The sequence below is a fragment of the Xiphias gladius genome, chromosome 15 (genome assembly GCF_016859285.1).
Source record: "Xiphias gladius isolate SHS-SW01 ecotype Sanya breed wild chromosome 15, ASM1685928v1, whole genome shotgun sequence".
NCBI classification, from domain to species: Eukaryota; Metazoa; Chordata; class Actinopteri; order Istiophoriformes; family Xiphiidae; genus Xiphias; species Xiphias gladius.
Genome location: NC_053414.1, coordinates 1,920,665 through 1,942,764, shown reverse-complemented (window position 1 = coordinate 1,942,764; position 22,100 = coordinate 1,920,665). Strand labels below are relative to the sequence as shown.

The window sequence follows — 22,100 nt, the reverse complement described above, 5'->3', positions numbered from 1 at the left end:
CACGAGCATCACAGTCATCAAATGTGTCAACCACAGTTTCTAACCCTATTTACTGATGACTTTCCCTTAGATCTAAATGCAGATGTCTCTTTAGGCACTGTTGCTACTGAAACACCAGCCAGTTGAGCAGTCTTTGTGACTGAAGCTCTTGCCATCCGTGCCCCAACAATGAACCCTCTTTCTAAGTCACTTAGATCTCTTCCTCTTGCCATCTTGATACAAAATCAGAATCTGTATTCTTGGTCTTCCAGACCTCAACTTGACCTCCACCGTTCCTGTTAACTGCCATTTCTTAATTACATTATGAACTGAGAAAACGGCTTCCTGAAAACACTCTGCTCCCTTCTTCTAGCCTTCTCCTGCTTTGTGGGCATCAGTTATTCTAATTTTCAGAGCTAGGCAGCTGCTTGGAGGAGCCCACGGCTGCTGATTCCTGGGTCAAGGTTTGAGGAGTATTTATAAAGCTTGACTGTGAACAAGTCAAAGCCCTAACAAGCTAATTAAGGTCTGAGACCTTGGTAAAAGTTTTCTGAGAACTCAAATCTCTTGGGGTGCCCAAAATTTTGTATGGTGCTCCTTTCCTTTTTGTCACTCTAAACTTGTAAAAAAACAAAAATCATATATCTCATCATTCACAGTAGCAGAAAATTTTGACCAGGGGTGCCCAAACTTTTCAATGTCACTATATTACATTAGATGTACACACACAGTTAGATCCATTTGGTATTTGTTAGGTATTTGGACAGTGACACAATTAATTAGTAATTTTGCATCTGAACAACACCACAATGGATCTTCGTGTGTGATCAAAGTGTAGACTTTCACCTTTATCTGAAGGGGTTTAACAAAAATATCTTATAAACGGTTTATGAATTACAGCTATTTTTATACATAGTCCTCCTTTTTCAGAGGCTCAAAAGTCATTGGATGGTTGACTGATCAGTTTCATGGCCAGGTGTGGCCTGTTCCTTCATTACTTCATGACAAATTAAGCAGATAAAAGGTCTGGAGTTGATTCCAAGTGTTAGTAGCTGTGTTGGTAGCTGTTCATGGGAACTCTCAATATGCGGTTCAAACAGGTGTTGATGCAAGTTTTTTAAGGGCTGAAAAAACAAAACAAACCTATCAGACACATGGCAGAAACTGTAGGAGTGGCCAATCAAGAGACGCTTTCATGAAAGTAAACACACAGGGTTTACCACAAGATACAAACCACTAGTAACACTCAAGAACAGAAAGGCCTGATTATACTGAAGCCACTGAAGGCAGCGGCAGTAAAGGCCTGGCAAAGCATCTCAAGGGAGGAAACTCAGCATTTGATGACGTCCACAGGTTCTAGACTGCAAACGATTTTTGTCCATTTATTAAAAATAATCCTTATTTTTATAATTATGTTGGTTTATCCCATTACTTTTGAGCCTCTGGAAATGAGGGACCTTTTTATAAAAAAGGCTGTAATTCCTAAATGGTTAATGAGATATTTTTGTTAAACCCCTTGAATTAGAGCTGAAAGTCTACAATTCAATCACATCTTAATGGCTTCATTTCAAATCCATCGTGGTGGTGTACAGAGGCAAAATTATGAAATTTTTGTCGAGGTCCTAATACTTATTGACCTAACTGTATGTAAACACTGTATATATACAGACTAGTAATTGGATTTAATGTTTTGGCAGATCAGTGTTTGTTACACGTGGCAACATGATGTGTGACATTACATGTTTCTGAATGAATTCAAAATGGTCCTCATTGTGTTTTGGAGTCCCATTGGAGGTCCTAGGACCCCTTGTTTAGAAACATTGCTGTGTGAAGGTGAACCACCCCTGGAAGCTTTTTCAAGACAATCTGGAATCTCTTCAAGGATTCATGGAACTTTCTCAAGGACTCTTGAAACCCTAGAAGGCCAAATGTTCAACAGAAAGGACGTGGACTCAGACGTGGACACAGTTCAGTTCCTATTGTGGGCTTCTGCAAACAGAAGCGTCCACACATGTGCAGACGACGTGTAACAAAACAGACATCACTGAGGTCTTCAGAGACCCCAACAGATACAGCCAAGTGACGAAACCATGACACAAGAACCCTTGAGGTTACACAGAGCGTAACGTGAGCTAAAGAGTTCCAGAACCTTTCCAGAACTCCCCCAGCAACCTCCTGACTCAAGACTCCAGGAACCTCCTCAATAACTCCCGTGGTTCTCTGCAGGACTCTGCAGGTCTCACAAAAAACCCCAGTGATACCTTGGTCAGACAGGAAGCAGTTTATATGAATATTTTATAGCACATGAGCCCAGCTCGGTTGGATGTGCTAACATAAAAATAAACATATCCCAAGCTGTTTTAATATTTAGTAGGCCTGACTAGCAGCTATTTAGTTTTCAATAGTGGAAATCACATTTCGACATGTCAAAATTATTGAAATGTTAAGTTAATATATCTGTAAAAAATTTTGATATGGTAGAAATTATATTTTCACATGCAGAAATTACAATTTTGACTAGTCAAAATTTGATTTACAGACATCTTTAATTTACTTACTTGATATCCTTAATTCCTTTTTCACTAGTAAGCATAATGATTACAGATATCTACAATTGACTTTCTACATTGAAAAAGGATTGTGACTAGTGGAAATGTTATTTCCCATTTCAGATAACAACAATTGCATTTTTTGATATGTCTGACATATCAACAAACCATTTTGGATATGTCACCCTAAATTGCATATTCATTTTGACATGTCTAAATGTTAATTTAAGATACGTGTAAAACTATTTTCACATGTTTTATTGATTTAGTACTCTAATTTCAGATATCTGAAATGTAATTGTAGATATCTGAAATTACATTTATTATTTTACAATTCCAAGCCAACATATCAATAATATAATTTTGACTAGTCAGAACTGAATTTTAGGCATCTAAAATTCCATTTAAAATATGTTTAATGTTAGAACAATTGTAGATAGCAGCAGCTGCAGCAACATGTGTCCAAAGTGTCCACAGTGTCCACAGTGTCCACAGTGTCCACAGTGTCCACAGTGTTCAAATTCAAACTGATACCTGCACTGTGAAAAGTAAGAGAAGATCCATCAACATCATCAATCATCATCAAGCTCAAAGGAAAAAAAAGCTCGTCAGCAGCAGTGATTCAACTTTACAAACTCTCTCTCTCTTTTCTTCTCTTTCTCTTTTTCTAAACTATTTATGGATAAAAAAATAATAATGAATGAATGTCTGTTTGGTTGAATGTAGAAAAAAAAAAAAAAAAAAAAACATTAATGTTTAATGTAAAACAAAATAAAAAATGAAAATAAAATATATAACTCAACTCACTAACATCACCAGCAAAGACCCAAAGCAACCACAAATATAAAGGAATAAACTATAAAACAACTGACAACTGTCAGAGTATATCATCATATCATCCAACCTTTGTGCATAATAACTTTCCTCTGACTTCCCAATGTGAAAATAATATGAACAGGTTATTAACTGAAAACACAACTGGTCACATGACACTGTGACCAGTGGAACCAGCTGAAGGTAGTGGTGTGTTATCATGGAACTCTCTATGATGTGATCCTTGTTCCTAATCCTGTACCTCCACGTGGTTTATATCAACGAAACACCTACATTCACCTATGACCTCTGCAAGACTAAGATGAAGTGTTCTGTCACCAACATCAGCAAAGTGAAATATTAACCGACCAACACACACTGCAGCGCTTCACCAGACTTCAGCCAACCGGAAAATAACTGGATCCAAAGCCTGTTTCACTGAGGACATTCTCCACTGATGGAGACAACCTTAAAAACAATAGAACACGCTCCAACCTCTGTCTTTAAAACAGGCAACTCTGGGTAATCTGGGCAGATAAACACTGAGGGTTGGAGGTAAAATCTCCTCCAACAAAAACTAGACTTAACCTGAACTGAGACTGTTTCTGTTCATGTGTTGGTCAGGGAAATATTTTCATTATGAACTGAGCTGTGATATTCAGCTGGTGGATTTCTGTCTGTTCCTGATCTTCTGCTGCTGTTTATCAGCACCTTCTTTTGTTCATATAACTTCTGTTCTTACATCTCCGTAGTCACTGGATCATCAAAGTTATTAGAATTCATCCTCTGAACAGTAGTAACTGAAGTAACTGAGCCACAGTAACTGAATCTCTTTGGGTTTTGGATAAAACGAGACATCTGAAGACGTCACACTGGACATAAAGACATGGTGCTGGACATTTTCCATTGTGTTTTGACATTTTATTTCCTAAAACACTGAATGATTTATTGAGAACTTAATTATGTCACTGACTGATAATTAATAATAATGTGAATCATCAGCTCTGATGTGAACATGAGCAGAACTGTGACACCTGCATCCTGACAGCCGATCAAAGAGGTCAAAGTCAAGGTGGGAGACTCCAGGGTGACCAGGGAGGTTCCGGGGGGGAGGCACGGGTCATGTTACAGGAAGCAGCAGAGCCCTGCACGGACGCTACTGAATTATTGATCAACTTAATGGACGAACTTTCATTTTTTTCTGCCATCACATTGAGTTTTGACTCTGAGAGTCACCTGAGATTTCCCATGTGGCCTCAGTCACCAGGTCGTCACAGATACATGACAAACATCACCCTTACGGACAGAGAGACACCAACTGATAAAGAGAGAGAGAGTCAGGATGTTTAAGGTCACCTCTGTTGAGTCTTCATCACATCGACCTTCATCTCCAATCCCTCCAGACCCTGCTCCAGACCCTGCTCCAAACCCCCCAGACCCTGCTATAGATCTTCCAGACCCTGTTCCCACCAGAGTAGACCCTGCTCCAGACCCTCCAGACCCTGGTCCAAACCCTCCATACCCTCCTACAGATCATCAGTAGCTGTCGTAGTAGCAGTAGTAGTAGTAGTAGTAGTAGTATCAGTAGTTGCAGTAGCAGTAGTAGTAGCAGTAGCAGTATAGTATTAGTAGTAGTATCAGTAGTAGTAGTAGCTGATGTAGTAGCAGTAGTAGTAGTAGTAGTAGTAGTATTAGTAGTTGCAGTAGTAGCAGTATCAGTAGTTGCAGTAGCTGTTGTAGTAGCAGTACTAGTAGCAGTAGTATCAGTAGTTGCAGTAGTAGCAGTAGCAGTAGCAGCAGTAGTAGCACAGTAGCAGTAGTAGTAGTATCAGTAGTATCAGTAGTAGTAGTAGTAGTAGTAGTAGTAGTAGTATAAGTAGTTGCAGTAGTAGCAGTATCAGTAGTTGCAGTAGCTGTTGTAGTAGCAGGAGTAGCAGTAGTAGTAGTAGTAGTATCAGTCGTTGCAGTAGTAGCAGTAGCAGTAGCAGTAGCAGCAGTAGTAGTAGTATAAGTAGTTGCAGTAGTAGCAGTATCAGTAGTTGCAGTAGCTGTTGCAGTAGCTGTTGTAGTAGCAGGAGTAGCAGTAGTAGTAGTAGTATCAGTCGTTGCAGTAGTAGCAGTAGCAGTAGCAGCAGCAGCAGTAGTAGTAGCAGCAGTAGTAGCAGCAGTAGCAGTAGTAGCCCAGTAGCAGTAGTATCAGTAGTAGTAGTAGTAGTAGTAGTAGTATTTGATTAGCTGAGGATGAGCAGCTCTAACGTTTCATCGCATTACGTTAAGGACCAATAGCGAACACAGTGACGATCAGCTCTGGCTTCCGATTGGTTAAAATGTGTGAATTCGACTGAAGAGAGGCGAGTGTCCAGTCACACTCAGCTCTGAGGACAGATCTGAGGTCAGTCCAGCCTACGGGTCGGGGTGGAGATTCCTTCACGGTCTACGTCTGAGTTCAGTGAACCTTCTGCACCCTGACAGGTGTTTGACCTGCTCTGTTCTCTGAGCCTTCACTGAGTCACCCAACCACCTTCCACCTGACGAGGAGCTCGCTCACCTTAGATCTACCTGGTTAAATAACGTTAAGTTACAAGTGATATCAGGACCACACACCTGCGCACGTTAAACCCTGTGCTTTCGGCCAATGGTGTTAAAGCTGTACTGCGTATGTTTACAGGTGTCAACAGGCACACACTTGCTGAGACGCAGACCTGTGGTTCGTCTCCAGATGAACCCTGTCCCCTTAGCTTCCTGCACATCTGGTGCATCTGTCTACAGGCTGAGTTCCAGAGAACCCACACTGAGACCTGCAGGTTGTACCTTTAAACTGGAGGTGTGTGTCACCTGAGCTGACGTCATCGTACATCAATGATGAACTAATTTATCACTTATTGATCAGTATCACACACACGGTCCCGTGTAAAACCCGGCTCTGAGCTAAGTGATGCTAAGCTAACACGCCGTCGGTGACGTCGTTTCTGTACCTTGTAGACGTCACCGTACGTCCCGCTGCCGATGCGCTGAACCAGCTGGAAGTCCTCCTGCGGATTCCTGCGGGAGATGTCCGGACAGCAGCTCATCTTCCGACCGGGAGACTGAGACCCACGACTGAACCGGACCGACCCGGATCGAGCCAGACTAACACACACAGAAATGACTGTCAACACAACTTTAACATGGCTCCTTCCGCGAGCACGGCGCATGCGCACTGTAACACAAAGCGACCGACTGGGATTGAGATGCCTTCAGGGGCCGTGGGAGAAATTGTGATCTAAACCACATAGACCATGAAAATGTACGCGGGAGAAAAAATAATAAGACAAATAATATCGATCGTGAGAAAGTGACGGAGACATTTAAAACAGACAGCTTCAGATTCACTTCAGGAGGTAGAGCGGTTCGTCCACTAACCGGAAGGTCCGTGGTTCGATCCCCGGCTCCTCCATTCCGCATGTTGAAGTGTCCTTGGGCAGGATACCTAACCCCAAATTGCCCTGATGGCCGCTAGTGTGAGTGAATGTGATGCATGAGTGTGTGTGTGTGAATGGATGAATATGGCACTAGAAAAGACTATATAACACGTTTTAAAAAGTGACACAAAACAGTCATCATCACCACCGTCAGACCATTAGAGAAACGAGGTTGTGGTGACAAATACACAATGAAATAAACATATCTCCTCTGTTGGAGCAGTGATGTCTGGGTCTAAGCAGTGACAGTGAACGCCTCAAGTAACCAAACCAATTGAGTGTTCATCGGAGTGAATAGTTTGGGTCCATCAGGAAATCTAACGATTCGCCTCTCTGCTGGACACGTTCCAACACTTCTGTGGAGAAAGAGAGGCATTTATTTATATAATTCTACTGAACCCCTACTGTAGAAACGTGAGGATTCTGCTGTGACTCTACTGCAGAAATACGCCAATTCTGGGACGACTCTGGCCCATAAACACAGCAATTCCACCGAGACTCTTCTGCAGAAACGTGTTGATTCCACTGAGACAGAAATATGCTGATTCTACCAAGGTTCTGCTGAAATTCAGAAGCTGACCAACACTTTATTAATTTTGTGTTCTATTTTCTCGCCTTTAAACCAGCACCGACAGGCAGAACATTCGAGAAACAAGTTTGTGGTGACAAATGCAGTTTATTATCATATTATCATAACATAATTACTGTTATTAGTAATATCATTGGTATTTTCTGTTATCAATATCTTAGCGTTAGTGTGAAGAAAGTCACACCCAGCTCCACCGTCAAGTCACCAGCAGTGAGCAACATCAGCACGTCCGGTGTCAGCTTTCAAAATAGAACTCAGCGACGAAACGTGTCAAGGATGTGGGAAATGTGTTTGTTGATGTGAATGTGATTTTAGTGTCAAGTGTTCACACTGTGCAGAAACAAGTTAAATATTTAAATTGGTTCTAATCTCCCTTTCACAACAGTTTCATATCATTTCATGATTTCATTAGTGTGGCAAGGATTTCACTGGAAAATATAAATAATTATTAAATAAAAATAAATAATAAATTATATATATATATATATATATATATATATATATATATATATATATATATATATATATATATATATATATATACTACATATATTATTCCTCTGCTGCCTGGTATTACTGTTTCCATGACAACAATGACAGTATCGGCAGATGTGTACATTTATGTGTATCAGAGGAGTCTGTTCACTGTAAAATATCTGATCACAGATACAGAAACTGTTCTTCTGTTGTTTAACTACCTTTACTCTTTACTGCTGATCTCCAGACAAACTGGTGAATTTACAGATTGTAGCTCCATAAATAGTTCAAATGCACTTCAGAGACAAGTACAACAAACATACATTTGAAAATAGCAAGTAAGCACACAAAATGATGAAAATGGATCATTTAAAATATTTAAAATATTCAATATATATTTCTTGAAATAGAGAAAACACATTTGTGCATAACACTTGTTTCCAAAATTAAGATGTATTGTTTTATTTTGAAGGCAGGTGTATTAGTTCAAGGATCAGGGAAACTTTACTGTCACATTCAGCAGGTACAGGTACAGTGAAAATTCCCCATCCCACCACCTGTGCTGATAAAAGCAGTTGTCCAATTTAATAGATACACAATAAAAAATTCTAAAAAATATATGTAATATAAGAGGTATTCAAAAGTATATAAATAAAGTATAAAATTGTGCAAATACGCAATAAAAACAGCTGGAAGAAGTCCTTCCCTACACCAGGATGTGCAACCAGACAACCATGCAGCAAAAGCTGACAGTTATGGGCAGAATGTTGAGCGTTTACGGCCGGCGTGTCTTCGGGGAAGAAACTCCTTCTCAACCTCTCAGTTCTTGCTTTAAGGGAGCGGAGACGTCTGCGGGAGGTAGCCACTGAAACAGACCATGATCAGGATGTTGTTAGTCTTTAATAATCTGGTCTACTTTGGATCTACACCCCCTGGTTTAGAAATAGGGAAAAGAGCAAGGGACTAAGCACACAAGCTTGAGGGGCACCAATGCTGATGGTTTGATGCTGATATATATGTGGATATGCAGTTGCCAACCTTCACCACCTGTGGTCTGTCTGTCAAAAAGCTTTGTATCCAGGAGCAGAGTGAAGAGCTCAGCCCCAGACTCCTGCGGTCAGTGTCCAGTCTGTGGGGGACTATGGTGTTAAAAGCCAAGCTGTAATCAATAAACAGCAGGTGTACATAGCTCCCCTTACTGATGTCCAGGTGGGAAAGGGGGGTGTGGAGTGCATGGGAGATGGCGTTGTCTGTACCCCTGTTTGGGTGATGGGCAAACTGCGGGGGATCAAGGGAGCTTGGTAGCGAAGAGCAAATCAATTCTTTCATAAATTTTTCCGAGCACTTCATCACTGTCGATGTTAAAGCAACAGGGCGACAGTCATTTAGGCAAGCAGGGTTGTTTTTCTTGGGTACAAGGACAATAATTGATTTTTTGAAACAGGAGGGGACGGTAGAGCTGGCCGGGAATCGGTTGAATATAGAGGTGAAGATTGGTCTGCGCTAGTCTTCTTCCAGGAATGAGTTCTGGGCCCACAGCTTTCCTGATGTTCACCCTCCTCAGAGTTTTTTTTAACATCCTGCTCTGTGACAAGTCATCTTTGAATCAGTGCCAGTGGCGCTGGAATTGTCCTCTGTGTCATGATGAAGACGTGTTCATCATGTCTTCATCATGTTTTCATGTGTTCATCATGTCTTCATCATGTGTTCATCATATGTTCAGGACTTCATCATGCGTTCATCATGTCTTCATCATGTTTTCATGTGTTCATCATGTGATCATCGTGTCTTCATCATGTGTTCATCATATGTCCATCATGTGTTCATGTCTTCATCATGTGATCATCATGTCTTCATCGTGTTTTCATGTGTTCATCATGTCTTCATCATGTTTTCATGTGTTCATCATGTGATCATCATGTCTTCATCATGCCTTCATCATGTGTTCATGTCTTCATCATGCATTCATCATGTCTTCATCATGTTTTCATGTTTTCATCATGTTTTCATGTCCTCATCATGTGTTCATCATATGTTCATCATGTGTTCATGTCTTCCTCATGCGTTCACCATGTCTTCATCATGTTTTCATGTGTTCATCATGTGATCATCATGTGATCATCAAATCTTCATCATGTCTTCATCATGTTTTCATATCTTCATCATGTGTTCATCATATGTTCATCATGTGTTCATGTCTTCATCATGCGTTCATCATGTCTTCATTATGTTTTCATGTGTTCATCATGTGATCATCATGTGTTCATCATGTCTTCATCATGTTTTCATGTGTTCATCATGTGATCATCATGTCTTCATCATGTCTTCATCATGTTTTCATGTGTTCACCGTGTGATCATCATGTCTTCATGTGTTCATCATGTGTTCATCATGTGTTCATCATTTGTTCATGTGTTCATCATGCGATCATCATGTCTTCATCATGTGTTCATGTCTTCATCATGCGTTCATCATGTCTTCATCATGTTTTCATGTGTTCATCATTTGTTCATGTGTTCATCATGCGATCATCATGTCTTCATCATGTTTTCATGTGTTCATCATGTGATCATCATGTCTTCATCGTGTTTTCATGTGTTCATCATGTGTTCATCATATGTTCATCATGTGTTCATGTCTTCATCATGCGTTCACCATGTCTTCATCATATTTTCATGTGTTCATCATGTGATCATCATGTCTTCATCATGTTTTCATGTGTTCATCATGTGATCATCATGTCTTCATCATGTCTTCATCATGCGTTCATCATGTTATGAATCAATGAATAAAACACAACATAATGTACTTCTGCTCATAACTTTCACAATAAGGTGTTAGTGACCAGTTTATTTCTAAGTATTTTAAAAGCAAATCAGATCTACAGGAATAATTTGTGTTGTAATATTAATATTATTATAACCAAAATTACAAGTTGCAAAAACTAGAACATTTGTTTAATTATTCATATTTTTAAGTTTACTAATTTTGGTTTTTCTCCTGAAATGAAGGCTAAATTAAGTATTTAGTCTTTTTCACTGGTGAGGAATATTACCATGATTCATTTGTAATTTATGAAATTTGTTGTAGACATGAAAGTGTGAAATTCTGATTATATTTTTTTGAATATTGTTTTCTGAGTTAGTGTTATATACTTTTTGGACTCTGGGTCTGGTTTATACTGCTTTGGGGTGGCTTGTAAACCTATGTGAGATCAGTACATATTATATGCAGGACACAATAACAGTAAACCTCTTCATCATCGTCATCTGCTCCTAGTAAAATATATGTTTTCATAAAGATTTTTAGGCTTATATTTTTCTGACTTTACTGCAGTGTCCCTCTGGTAATGGAACACTGAAGTAATACTTTGACTTACTTATTTCTACATGTAACTTTCTTCATGTACAACACAGAGGTATAATAGTCACACGGAAAGACTGTGCAAACTTTCTACAGGCAGGGGAATCCATTCATTCATGTTGGTTCATGTTCAGTTAACAAGTTGATGTTAAAGTTTGAATTAAATCAACTCACCTGAAATACTGAACACCTTCTCATTTGAGCTTCAGATTTTCAATTATGGGGCCGAATAATTTTAGTTTGACAACAAAAACAAAAAATAAAAAGCAACTCTCAGCGGGTTTCAGTGGATGTGACATTTACCCAAACTGTTCGGCAGCTTAATTATCATTATTCTTCGGCTCCAAATGTACACGTCCCCCTCTGCTCTGTACGGAAAGCGCAGTTACTGCTACTCCTGAAGGGATTTGGTTTTATTTTGAAGGCGCTTTCGGTGATCTTCCGGTGCTGCTGCGCGTTACCTGCGTTCCCCTCGACGCACCTCTGACGGTCCATCAGTCGGCATGACAACGCGCTCTCGAGGGCAAACGGGGAACGGCTGATGGGCGCGAGGATGGCAGCAGAAGATGCCCAGTAACGGAAAAAGCGGTGGGAACCGAGCCGACGGCAGCACCGGGACCTTCTCCGGGATCGCGAGCGGCTCGGTCCATGTCCCGGCCATGGAGAGAGCCCGGCCGGTGACGGTGACGGTGTCTGCGGTGAGCCTCGCGCTCAGCGTGTTGTCCCTGCTGCTGCTGGTCACTGCCATCTCCACCGACCACTGGTACGAGACCGAAACCCGCAGACACAAGGAGAACTGCGACCGACACGGATCCGACTCCAATGATCAGAAGAACCGGGAGATGCCCATCTACCACCTGCCGCTGGTGGACACCGGCAGCGGCGGGGCCCGGCAGCGGGACGTGGCGCTGATGAAGCCCGTGCATGTGGGCAGCAGAGAGGAGGAGCTGCTGGAGAACTGGCGGGCCATCCTGGGGATGGGCATCCTGGAGACCGAGTGCGGCAGGCCGCTGTTCTCCACACACTCCGGCCTGTGGAGGAAGTGCTACTTCAAGGGCCTCGACCCGGACATCGACAAGCTCATCGACCGGGGTCAGAATGCTTATATACTGTCTATGTTTACATAGATACACATGCATATATATGCCGCTTCATATACGAGACAATAGCATTATTGATCGTTACATCATTACATACATATTATTACACAGAACCTGTGTGTGCTAATGGACTCTGTATGTAGTAATACATACAGTCTGTATACTAATACATAGAGCCTGTTTGTAGTGATGCATCTAATCTGTACATACTGATGCGTAAAGTCTGGACATGCTATAGACACACACTACAGACACTGACGAGCCAGGACACTGTGACCACTCACAGCTGAAGTGAATAATGCTGGTCTTCTCATAACAACGGTGCATGTTAAGCTCTGGGTTACATTGGACGGTAAGTGACGCTCGGTTCTTGCAGTCAATGTGTTGAATTGGGGAGAAATGTACAGTTGCGGAGACCTGGGTGACTTTGACAAAGACCAGATCATTACGGCCAGAGGACTGGGTCGGAGCATCTCTGAAACAACGAGGCTTGCGTACTGCTCCCGGTCAGCAGCGGCGAGGACCTACTGACAGGCGGTCTGAGGGGGGACGGACCGCACACCGGAGACAGGGTATTGGGGGATGTACCGGGACGAGTCTGATCCACATCAGCTTCACCTTGCGACTTCCAGGACTTGGTACCATGATACCACAGGGACCTTCAGAGGTCTTATAGAGTCCATGTCTCGGTGGGTTGGAGCCGTTGGAGCAGGACACAGACAGTTGATTATAACATTATGATATTAATGAGGTACTGTACTGATGCCTGCTCTACATCTAAACCGATGACCCAGCTGATATTTTGGTAGATATGAGTTTATTGATGTTATCGATTAATACAATAGGAATGTACATGTCTGCTGATATTTCACGGTCAAACTTCCAGCATACAAATACACATATATCACACATATATATATATATATATATGTGTGTGATATAAATATATGTAGTTTACAGGGGGTATACAGCTGTGCAGTCTATAATAACTATGTGAAATGTTTATAATTACAGGATGGGAGGGTTGAAGGTGGACATTTATATGACGGTTGAAAATAATAATGATGAGACATCAAAATAATAAACAGGGTTAAAGGAACTGAGTATCATAGAGGAGTTAGGACATAGCAGTAAAGAGTAGTGTAGTACTCTAAGTTCTGAGGAAACCTCCATCTTGTGATCAGATGGCTGATGGATTATGGGATATGGTATCCAGCACAGATACATCATGAATCAGCTCATATTGGCCTTCAGCACCTGAATCTATGTAACGTCATGTATAGTGTCTGTAACGGCACAGTGTGGACACTGTTACCATGTGAGGAGACGGACACACTGTGAGGGGGAGACACTCAAACCACTGGGGTACTGCAGTACCGTACTACTGTACTGTACCGTACCGTATTCGGCTGTACTGCAGTACTATAGAGGCAGTCGACAGTAATGTGGATGAACTCGTGCTTTCGTTGTTGTGTAAACAGTCGTTCAGACTGTGAGCTGGTGAGGTGTCTCAGGTACAGACAGGTGTGTTACTGAGCTGTCGTGACGTTTCCGCTGATATTAATGTCCAGTGTTATCTCGTCAGTGATCTTTGATGTTTATTTGATGGAGGGAGAGTCAGTACAGCTGTTAGATCAGCACCAGATCACTGTGTGTCTCACTGTCTCAGACTAGTTTAAAACTGGTCTCAGACTGGTGTTCGGACTGGTTTTCGACAGCTCTGACCGGTCTCGGTATGCTGGTGTAAGACTGTTTTCAGATCAGTTTTAGACTGGTCTCAGACTGACCTACGGCTGGTTTGGTTTTGGTTTTGTTTTTTAACCTTGATTTAATCACCGTGAGCCGTGCTCTCATTTATAAACCTATCCTGTTCACTCTCACGCTGTTCCTCACATTCCCACCTGAAGCTTCCCAGTTAAACCAGTACAACCACAGTCTGATCTGCTGCTCTCTGAGCTGCTCCAGTGAAGCAGCTGAGGGTTCAGAGCCTTGCTCATGGGCACCTCAGTGGTGGTAATGAGGGAAATGCTGCTCTTTCATTTGATCCAGCCCGATTCTCTGTAGGACACCGCTTCCCCCAACTTAAATCAGACTGGTCCCATACTGGTTTGAGGCCTGCTTTTGGACCGGTTTAAGACTGGTTTCAGTTTGGTCACAACCTGGTCTCAGAGTGGCCTCAGCAGGCTAGTTTTAGATTATCTCAGACAGGTTTTAACCTGGTTTCAGGATGGTTTTAAGTTGATTTCAGACTGGTCTAACAACATTAAATCCTGACGTGAGATCAGCTGACTAACCCCTGAGGTAACCAGCAGTGCAGAAGCAGTAAAACCTCTGGCTCTCTGGTCTCTGCAGGATTAAAAACTCGCGGGTCACGGTGATGTCTGCAGTTTTGTCTCTGCAGTCGCTGGCAGGTTGCCTACCTGAAACCTGGAGGTCAGAGTGATGGTGAGCAGGAGGTAGCTGGACCCTGACAATATTCAGACCACACATCAGATTACGGCACTCCAAATCATATTACATTATGTTACGTATCAATACAAACCATTAGACTGGACCCTGAGCTCAGATCAGATTAGATCAATTGATCCCTGCGGGGAGGATCCGCCGCTCCCACAATAACAGCCAATACAGACAAGATACTGAGGCCGGTTGACACGTGTGCAGTCTGTGGACGTGTGTTTGTGCTTGAAACTTGTGTTTAATCATCTTTAGATCTACTTTTATACTCAAACAAGAATCAGGTTTGAGCTGTAATCTTCTCTCCGTTTTTTAAGCCTTGGAAATTTTAAGTAAGTACTGAGGTGGCGACTGTTAGATTCATACGCTGTGGGTTTGATGTTTACAGAGGACAGTTGTTGTTTCACTATTACAACAGAACAGAGTGACGTTCGTCCTGCAGAGCTTCACTGTCTCTTCATACTGGACATGTCGTTTGGAGAGACAAATTCATTCTGAGCTGCACAGGTGCAGATATCCTGACTTATTTATGCCAAAAAACGGAGTCCTACACTTCCCATAATTCACCTGGATAGAGCCTTCCCTCTGGTAAACTGTCACGTCTTTAAACTCTATGCCCAAGAACCAAGTACAGGCAGCGGTTGGACAGAGGCAGCAGTGACATTAAGCAGTGAATGTGAGCCGCATGGTCGGTGGATCAGTCTGCGCTGTGCGGTCTGACAGCAGCAGGGACGGACGGCCTTCGGTAGTGTTCCTCCACTCACCGCGGGTGGAGCAGAGCATTCAGGGTGTTAATTATGGCATCTGATTTTCATTTAGTTTTACTCTTAGTCTTTTGACAAAAATGCATATTACTTTGAGTCAAAATTTTGTCATTTGATTTTTCTTATTTAATTTTTCTTAGTCTAGTTTTAGTCAACAAAAACTAGTTTTCGTCAGTGAAATGTTTGTCTTATTTTCATCACACACTTTAAATTTTTATGTGTTCAGTGCATTTTGAGGCTACAGCCGTCGCCATCTTTGTATACAGTGACTATGGTTACAGGTGTCTCTCTGCTCAGTAGTCGTACAGAATGACTCACCTCGGTAAATCCAGCTAGCATTTCCAAACTGTCTGTTTGAACAGAACCGCTATCTCTAATCTAATCTGGTACAGTCGTTGCTGCTAACCTAGCATTACTGCATCTACCTGTGCTGTTCACAGCAGAGAAGTGAGTCATTCAGAAGCGGGATTCAGTCACCTGTTCTCTAAAAGTTCATTGTTCAGTTTCTGGGTTTAGTCTGAGAGGAGATGCTACATCCTTGGATAACATCAATACTGTGGTCTTTGTCCAGAGGACGACTTAGATGGTTACCGCCGGCATTAACCCTGAAACGTACTAATTCCTTTTGATAACAGCAGTAAAGTTTGCTGACTGAAAGTAACTTAACGTTACCTTCACATCCAGAGCACCTGATAGTTACATTATCTTACCTCTGTAAGATAATGCATGTTTTTGTAGTTTGTCTCAGCTGTTTTGTTGCTGCTCGTCTAATTCTCAGTGGATTGTTGATGACTTTAATCCAAAAATCTGTTTCTTCCAAGAACAAGTAAAGTCAGATAACCTTACTGACAGACATAAACAGTCACTTTGGAAGGTGTTTCGTATTAACCGTAGTGCAACAGGTCAAGCGGCTAAATCATCTTCTGAACAGTGGAGGAAACTGTTGGGTGGGGTTGTCCAAATTGGCCAGCAGTTTGTTGATCATCCTTCTGTCTCGCCACTCCTGTAACAAGTCCAGGAAAAACCCCAAGACAGAGCTGATGTTTAGAGCTGTGCTGTCTTCATGAGTTTGTCCAGTCTCCGTCTGCTGTCTCACCTGTGTGGTCTCGTCTCTGCAGGTATTGCAGATCGCTGCACACCTGTCAAGTATCACTTCTCTCAGCCAATCAGACTAAGGAACATCCCTCTGAACCTGACCAGGACCATCCAACAGGACGAGTGGCACCTGCTGCGTGAGTACACACACACAGACACACACATATTTGTCTTACGTCGGTAGTGAGGACACTCATTTACATAATGCATTCCCCAGCCCCCTACCCTAACCTAAACCTGATTCTGACCCGAACTCTAAAACCAGGTCTGAACCCTCAAACAGCCCTTTGAAAACTTTTCAAACCAAAATTTGTTGTACACACAACACACTGACAACACTGAAACACCAACACACGCTGAAACACACTGACACACACTGACACATTGACACACACTGACACACCAACACACTGAAAAACACTAGTGTGTGTTTCAGTGTGTCTTTTAGAGTGTGTGTTTCCAAGTTTGTGTTTCAGTCTGTCAGTGTGTTTCAGAGGGTCAGTGTGTGTTTCAGTGTGTTTCAGTCTGTCAGTGTGTTTCAGTGGGTCAGTGTGTGTTTCAGTGTGTTTCAGTCTGTCAGTGTGTTTCAGTGGGTCAGTGTGTGTTTCAGTGTGTTTCAGTCTGTCACTGTGTTTCAGAGTCGTTTGTCAATGTAGAGCTTCAGGGTAAAGTCTCAGTCTAAACTGGTGGGTTCTGGGTTTTATTTGGGTCGGTTTACATTTATGGACAGAAAACTTGGCATGTAAAATATGAAGATTTATATAAATGGACTCTGGTCCATATTTTTTTCTATTTTTGTAAATTAATCTTTGTTACCATCCATAACACATGCAAAAGCACAAGCATTAAAGGATTGACGTTGTGACGTCATAAATCCTGCAGGTGTATCCAGGTGTTAAACTGAGATTAAATGTGAGAACAGAGAAACTGTCCCTCAGCAGATGAAGACGAAAACAAACTGCACTAACATCCAAATAAACTAACAAGAAGAAAAACACATTTTGCGTGGAGTGGGACTTTAAGAGAAACAGCCTGCAAATCAAAATGCAACAAATACTAAAATACACAAAACACAAGTATATTTCTTCTTTAATGTTTTTCTAGTTTTTCTTGCAAGTCTCTCAAAGCGGCTAAAATCAATATATTTTTTAAATCCCTGTATAAATGACGGTGTGAATGAGTCTATGGTAGTGATGAACCTATAGAGAATTATCAGATGAATCTAGAAAGCCACTGTCCACCACTTGGGAGCAAACAACAGACAGATATAGTCAGAGAGCAGCTGGTGAACATAGTGGAGCATTTAGCAGCTAAAGAGCCAGATATTTCCCTCAGGAGCTGGTGGAGACCAAAAACAGAGCTAAAAGAAGAGGAAGTACTGGACTTAGATTCATCAGGTGGACACAAACACCACTCTAGATGAATGATTGTGCTGCTCTGTAACTGCTGGATGTGGAAATAAGTAACTGTTTGATAAAAGTGTTCAACATATCAACTTAGAGGTGATTATTTGTCAGTGTGTGTTCACTACTTGTTTCTACTGACACAAAAAGATCAGTTAGTGCAGGTTTAAAGTTTTTGCTTTTGGTTTCGCGTGTGTTTTGTCCTTAGAGGCTACCATAGATCTCAGTCAGGGCGTTTCAGTCAGTGTGCTGTAAACAAGCTATGCTGTAAAGCAACCTTCTTTATTTACTGTCAGCACATACCAACCTTCTTTGGAGAAAATTCTGCCTCTGGATTTATAATTTACTGCACAGTCAGTTCACCTTTGTCTCAAAGTGATCTAACCTGGATGGAAACGTGAACAGTTTAAATACTGTTACTGACTGATTCAGATTAAAACCAGGACTCCTCTCAGTGAAAACCATGTTGTGGTTTCACAGCTGGGTGGCTGTAAATTCCACTTTTATTTTTTCAGTTTGTTTTTTCTCACTGAAATCTCTTCAAACAGTCCTCCAGTGAGACTGACTCTGTGGCTCTGAACTGATAAAAATGTCCAGGTCACCATCTCACTACAGGAAATATTACAGTTGACTTCATGAGCAACAGCGTTGTGTAATTTTCGCCCCAAGTTTTGTCTCTCAGGCCAAATAAAGCGGCCCTACAAACAAAACTCTCTCAGGACGAAAATAAACCGTGCACTCTCAGATCTACACATACAAAGTGTAGATGTATTATTCGTTTGATAAAGCATCATGATTGAGAATCGGTCAAAGATAAAACTACATTTTGTGTTGCAAGAATGGAAGTAAAACTGTATTTCAGCCTTTAAAATGAGTGAATCTTTGCTCAGTTGAGCATTAGACGCTATTGTGATTCTACCAGAGTAGAATACCTTTTCAACATCTGATCATCAGTCTGATCAGTCAGACAGGATTTAAATTCTAGCATCTCTCACCATCTCAGCTTCCGATTGGCTGTTCACACTGCAGACTATAGATTACAGATTATAGACCATAGATTAAATTTTATAGACTATAGATTATAGAATATAAACCACAGATTGTATCTCTGCTGACTGGCACTTTAATGCCTAAGTTTTCTGGCTCTCATCAGTGTGCTGCGCTTTTTCGCTACTTGTCACCAGTTGCCATGGTTACATGCCATGGCAGTTTTATGCTACGGTACAGAGGGAATGATGGGGGGGGTGAGCCACGAGTGGTCACCACGGCAACGCTCCGTGTTTCTTCATTTATCACGGTCATCACTGACAACTCTCTGTGTGTTATTTCTATATTAACATGTGTTTATATCTGTGTGTATATATTTTGTATATCTGTATGTGTGTGGTTGCGGTGCTGCAGACCTGCGTCGGATCACGGCGGGGTTTTTGGGCATGGCGGCAGCCGTCCTGCTGTGTGGGAGCATAGTGGCGTCGGTCGGGTTCTTCTGGGAGGAGAGTTTGACGCAGCACGTGTCCGGACTGCTGTTCCTCATGGCAGGTAACACACCTGAGACAGACTCTGTGGGCTGACACTCTCTGTCTTCAATATCAGGCCTGTGTCGCCCTCTGCTGGTCACAGTCAGGTGCCTACAACAACGTGAAGGATCCTGTCAGACCACAGCAGCAGCCAATCAGAGCTCAGAAAGCACTGACACACACACACACACACACACGCACACACACACACACTCAGTCAGGATGAACATCACAGGGGGAGAGTGGCTAAACGCTTCACTGTGCTCATTGTGGCTCTAGACGACATTTTAACCCTGTTGCAAGGACAGGATCTGGACATGGACATTCAGCGGAGCAAAGACAGAGAGGATAGAATGAAAAGCCGTTTAGATCTCCACCTGATGTCGCTAACTCAGTTTAACTTCAGATAATAGGTTTAGAAAATATTTCACACAGAACGAGGACTGGGGACTTGTCTCCACCACTTCCATCAGAAACACGTTGTGTATACATACACCTGCAAATGTCCAGTATGAACGGGAGGAAAAACCTGTTCACATGGACACGGGACTGTTGGTTTCATACAGACTGCACTAAAAACTATTCACAAACAATATTTAAATAAAAGATGTTTGACTGAGACTTCTCCTCAACATTTGTTTCGTTTCTGTTAGGGGTGGGGAAAATTGATTTACTTAAGTGTTCTTTTTTTACGATTTCCCGAGAAGAGCCGGGTGCTTCAGAATAAAAGCGCCAGTGGTTCAGCTTTGATGAATTCATTATAACAGTACTTTATTTAACTAACAGGTAGAAGACATCTGGCCTACGGCCTATTCACCTCTTAAGTGGTATTCCTAATGACAGATTTTTTTGTTAGCATGGCTTTAAGACAGGGGCCAAGGGGTTTATAGCAATGATGCTGCTGAAATAAAACTCCGAAAGACTGACTGACATGTGATGTGCATTTATTTTTGGAAATACGAGTCATGACATTTATAGTCTCTGGAATTGAATGATTCAACTTTTCCCATGGTCAAGTGGTGAAAAAGTCATCAAAAATTGCAATAAATCGTAATAACAATTTGCAAAACTTGTAGAAATTTCAATACATATCGAATTGACACCCAGGCGTGTAGTATCGGGATGTAACCATATCGTCCCAGCCCTAGTTTCTATCTCGTGTCATGTGTCTGACACATGGATACACATTCTGTATATCTGTTTTTTGTTTTTGTTTTCTCCGCCTCTGTAGGTGATGTAAGTAATGACTGGTTAACTTGTCCATGTGGGCTGAGCACTGTGTTCATTCAGGTGTCTGACACCTGAACAAAATATTTGTGTGTTATTAGTTATTCACTGACAGGATAATACAGCTGATCAATTACTTTACCTCTCACTCTAACAGTAGAACCCTTATAGAGTGTTTGGTCAGTTAGGAGCGATACCCTGCTCTGAGATATGTGATGAATAATGATCTCTGATCTGTTCTCAGGGATCTTCTGCACCATCTCTCTGTGTACGTATGCAGCCAGTGTGACCTACGACCTCTCCAGGAACCCTCCCTTCATCTACGGTCTGCCGTCTGACGTCGATCATGGTTATGGCTGGTCTATCTACTGCGCCTGGGCCAGTCTGGGTCTGACCGTGGCCTCCGGCTGCCTTGGTACCACCTTCCCCTTCCTTAGCCAGGCCAGAGCCCTGCGATCCAAAACTGCCCGCGAGTCCTCCGTCTGAGCTGCCGGCTGCCAATCACCCAGAGGAGGGGGAGCGTTTAGAGCGGGCTACAGCAGGTTTATTTAATCCAGGTCCTGGACAGGCTGTTGGAGATGGGGCCTCGGCCTCCAGGTGAAGATGCAGGAGTTAAAAACCTGTTTCTAAAACGTGTTCAGTGATTCTCACTTTTAATCTGAAGCCAAGTGTTTGTAACAGACGAGTGTCTCTGCACTACAGCGTCCCTGCTGACTGCTACACACTGCTGTGGTGTTTATGATGTGGACGTTAATGTACCATCTGTTTATTAACACACACGCACACACACTGCATTTTATGACTGTAGTCGAGTGGAGTCAAGTCTAAGACCAAGTCACTCTGAGACAAAAAGTCCAAGTCTCCAAAATGCTCATATTTAACCTGCGGCAGTTTAATATTTGGATTATTATTTAGGGATTTTAGTGAGTGATCATAAAGAGTCACCTAACACCTCCTGTAAATCTAGCTTCTGCTGACCTCCAGTTGTTTAACTTCTCACCGTCCTGCAGACGCTGAGTTTACAGCAGGACCAGGTCAAGTGTTGATTCATCTGTTCATTATTTTGGCTGTTGGACGTTTTGTCTACGAAACATTAGACAGTTAAAAAATTACCTGTTCAGAGATTCAGTTTATTATCACAGAAAATAAAGACAAGCAGCAAATTCTCCCATTAAAGAAACTGGAACCATTAAGCATTTGGCTCCTTTTGGTTGAAAAAGACTCTGACATTTGATTTATTAAAATACTCTTTCGCTTCATTAGGGGGTCTGGATGATTCATTGATTATTAAAAGAGATGTCGATTA

The 22,100-nt window shown here is 42.0% G+C and overlaps 2 protein-coding genes across 2 annotated transcripts in view; one reads left to right on the top strand and one right to left on the bottom strand.

Moving 5' to 3' along the window:
* LOC120799964 (mitogen-activated protein kinase kinase kinase kinase 3-like) overlaps window positions 1–6,533 on the bottom strand; it is a 54,985-nt gene extending 48,452 nt beyond the window's left edge. The window contains exon 1 of the mRNA XM_040145604.1: window positions 6,317–6,533. Within this exon, the coding sequence (XP_040001538.1) occupies window positions 6,317–6,412 (96 nt within the window). The 5' untranslated portion in view covers window positions 6,413–6,533. The remainder of the gene's footprint in view (window positions 1–6,316) is intronic.
* Window positions 6,534–11,890: 5,357 nt separating this feature from the next.
* tmem178 (transmembrane protein 178) lies at window positions 11,891–21,280 on the top strand. The gene is made up of 4 exons (XM_040146743.1): window positions 11,891–12,323; window positions 16,671–16,784; window positions 19,452–19,589; window positions 21,039–21,280. Exons 1-4 carry the CDS (start codon window positions 11,891–11,893, stop codon window positions 21,278–21,280), a joined length of 927 nt encoding a protein of 308 aa, XP_040002677.1.
* Window positions 21,281–22,100: the final 820 nt, after the last annotated feature.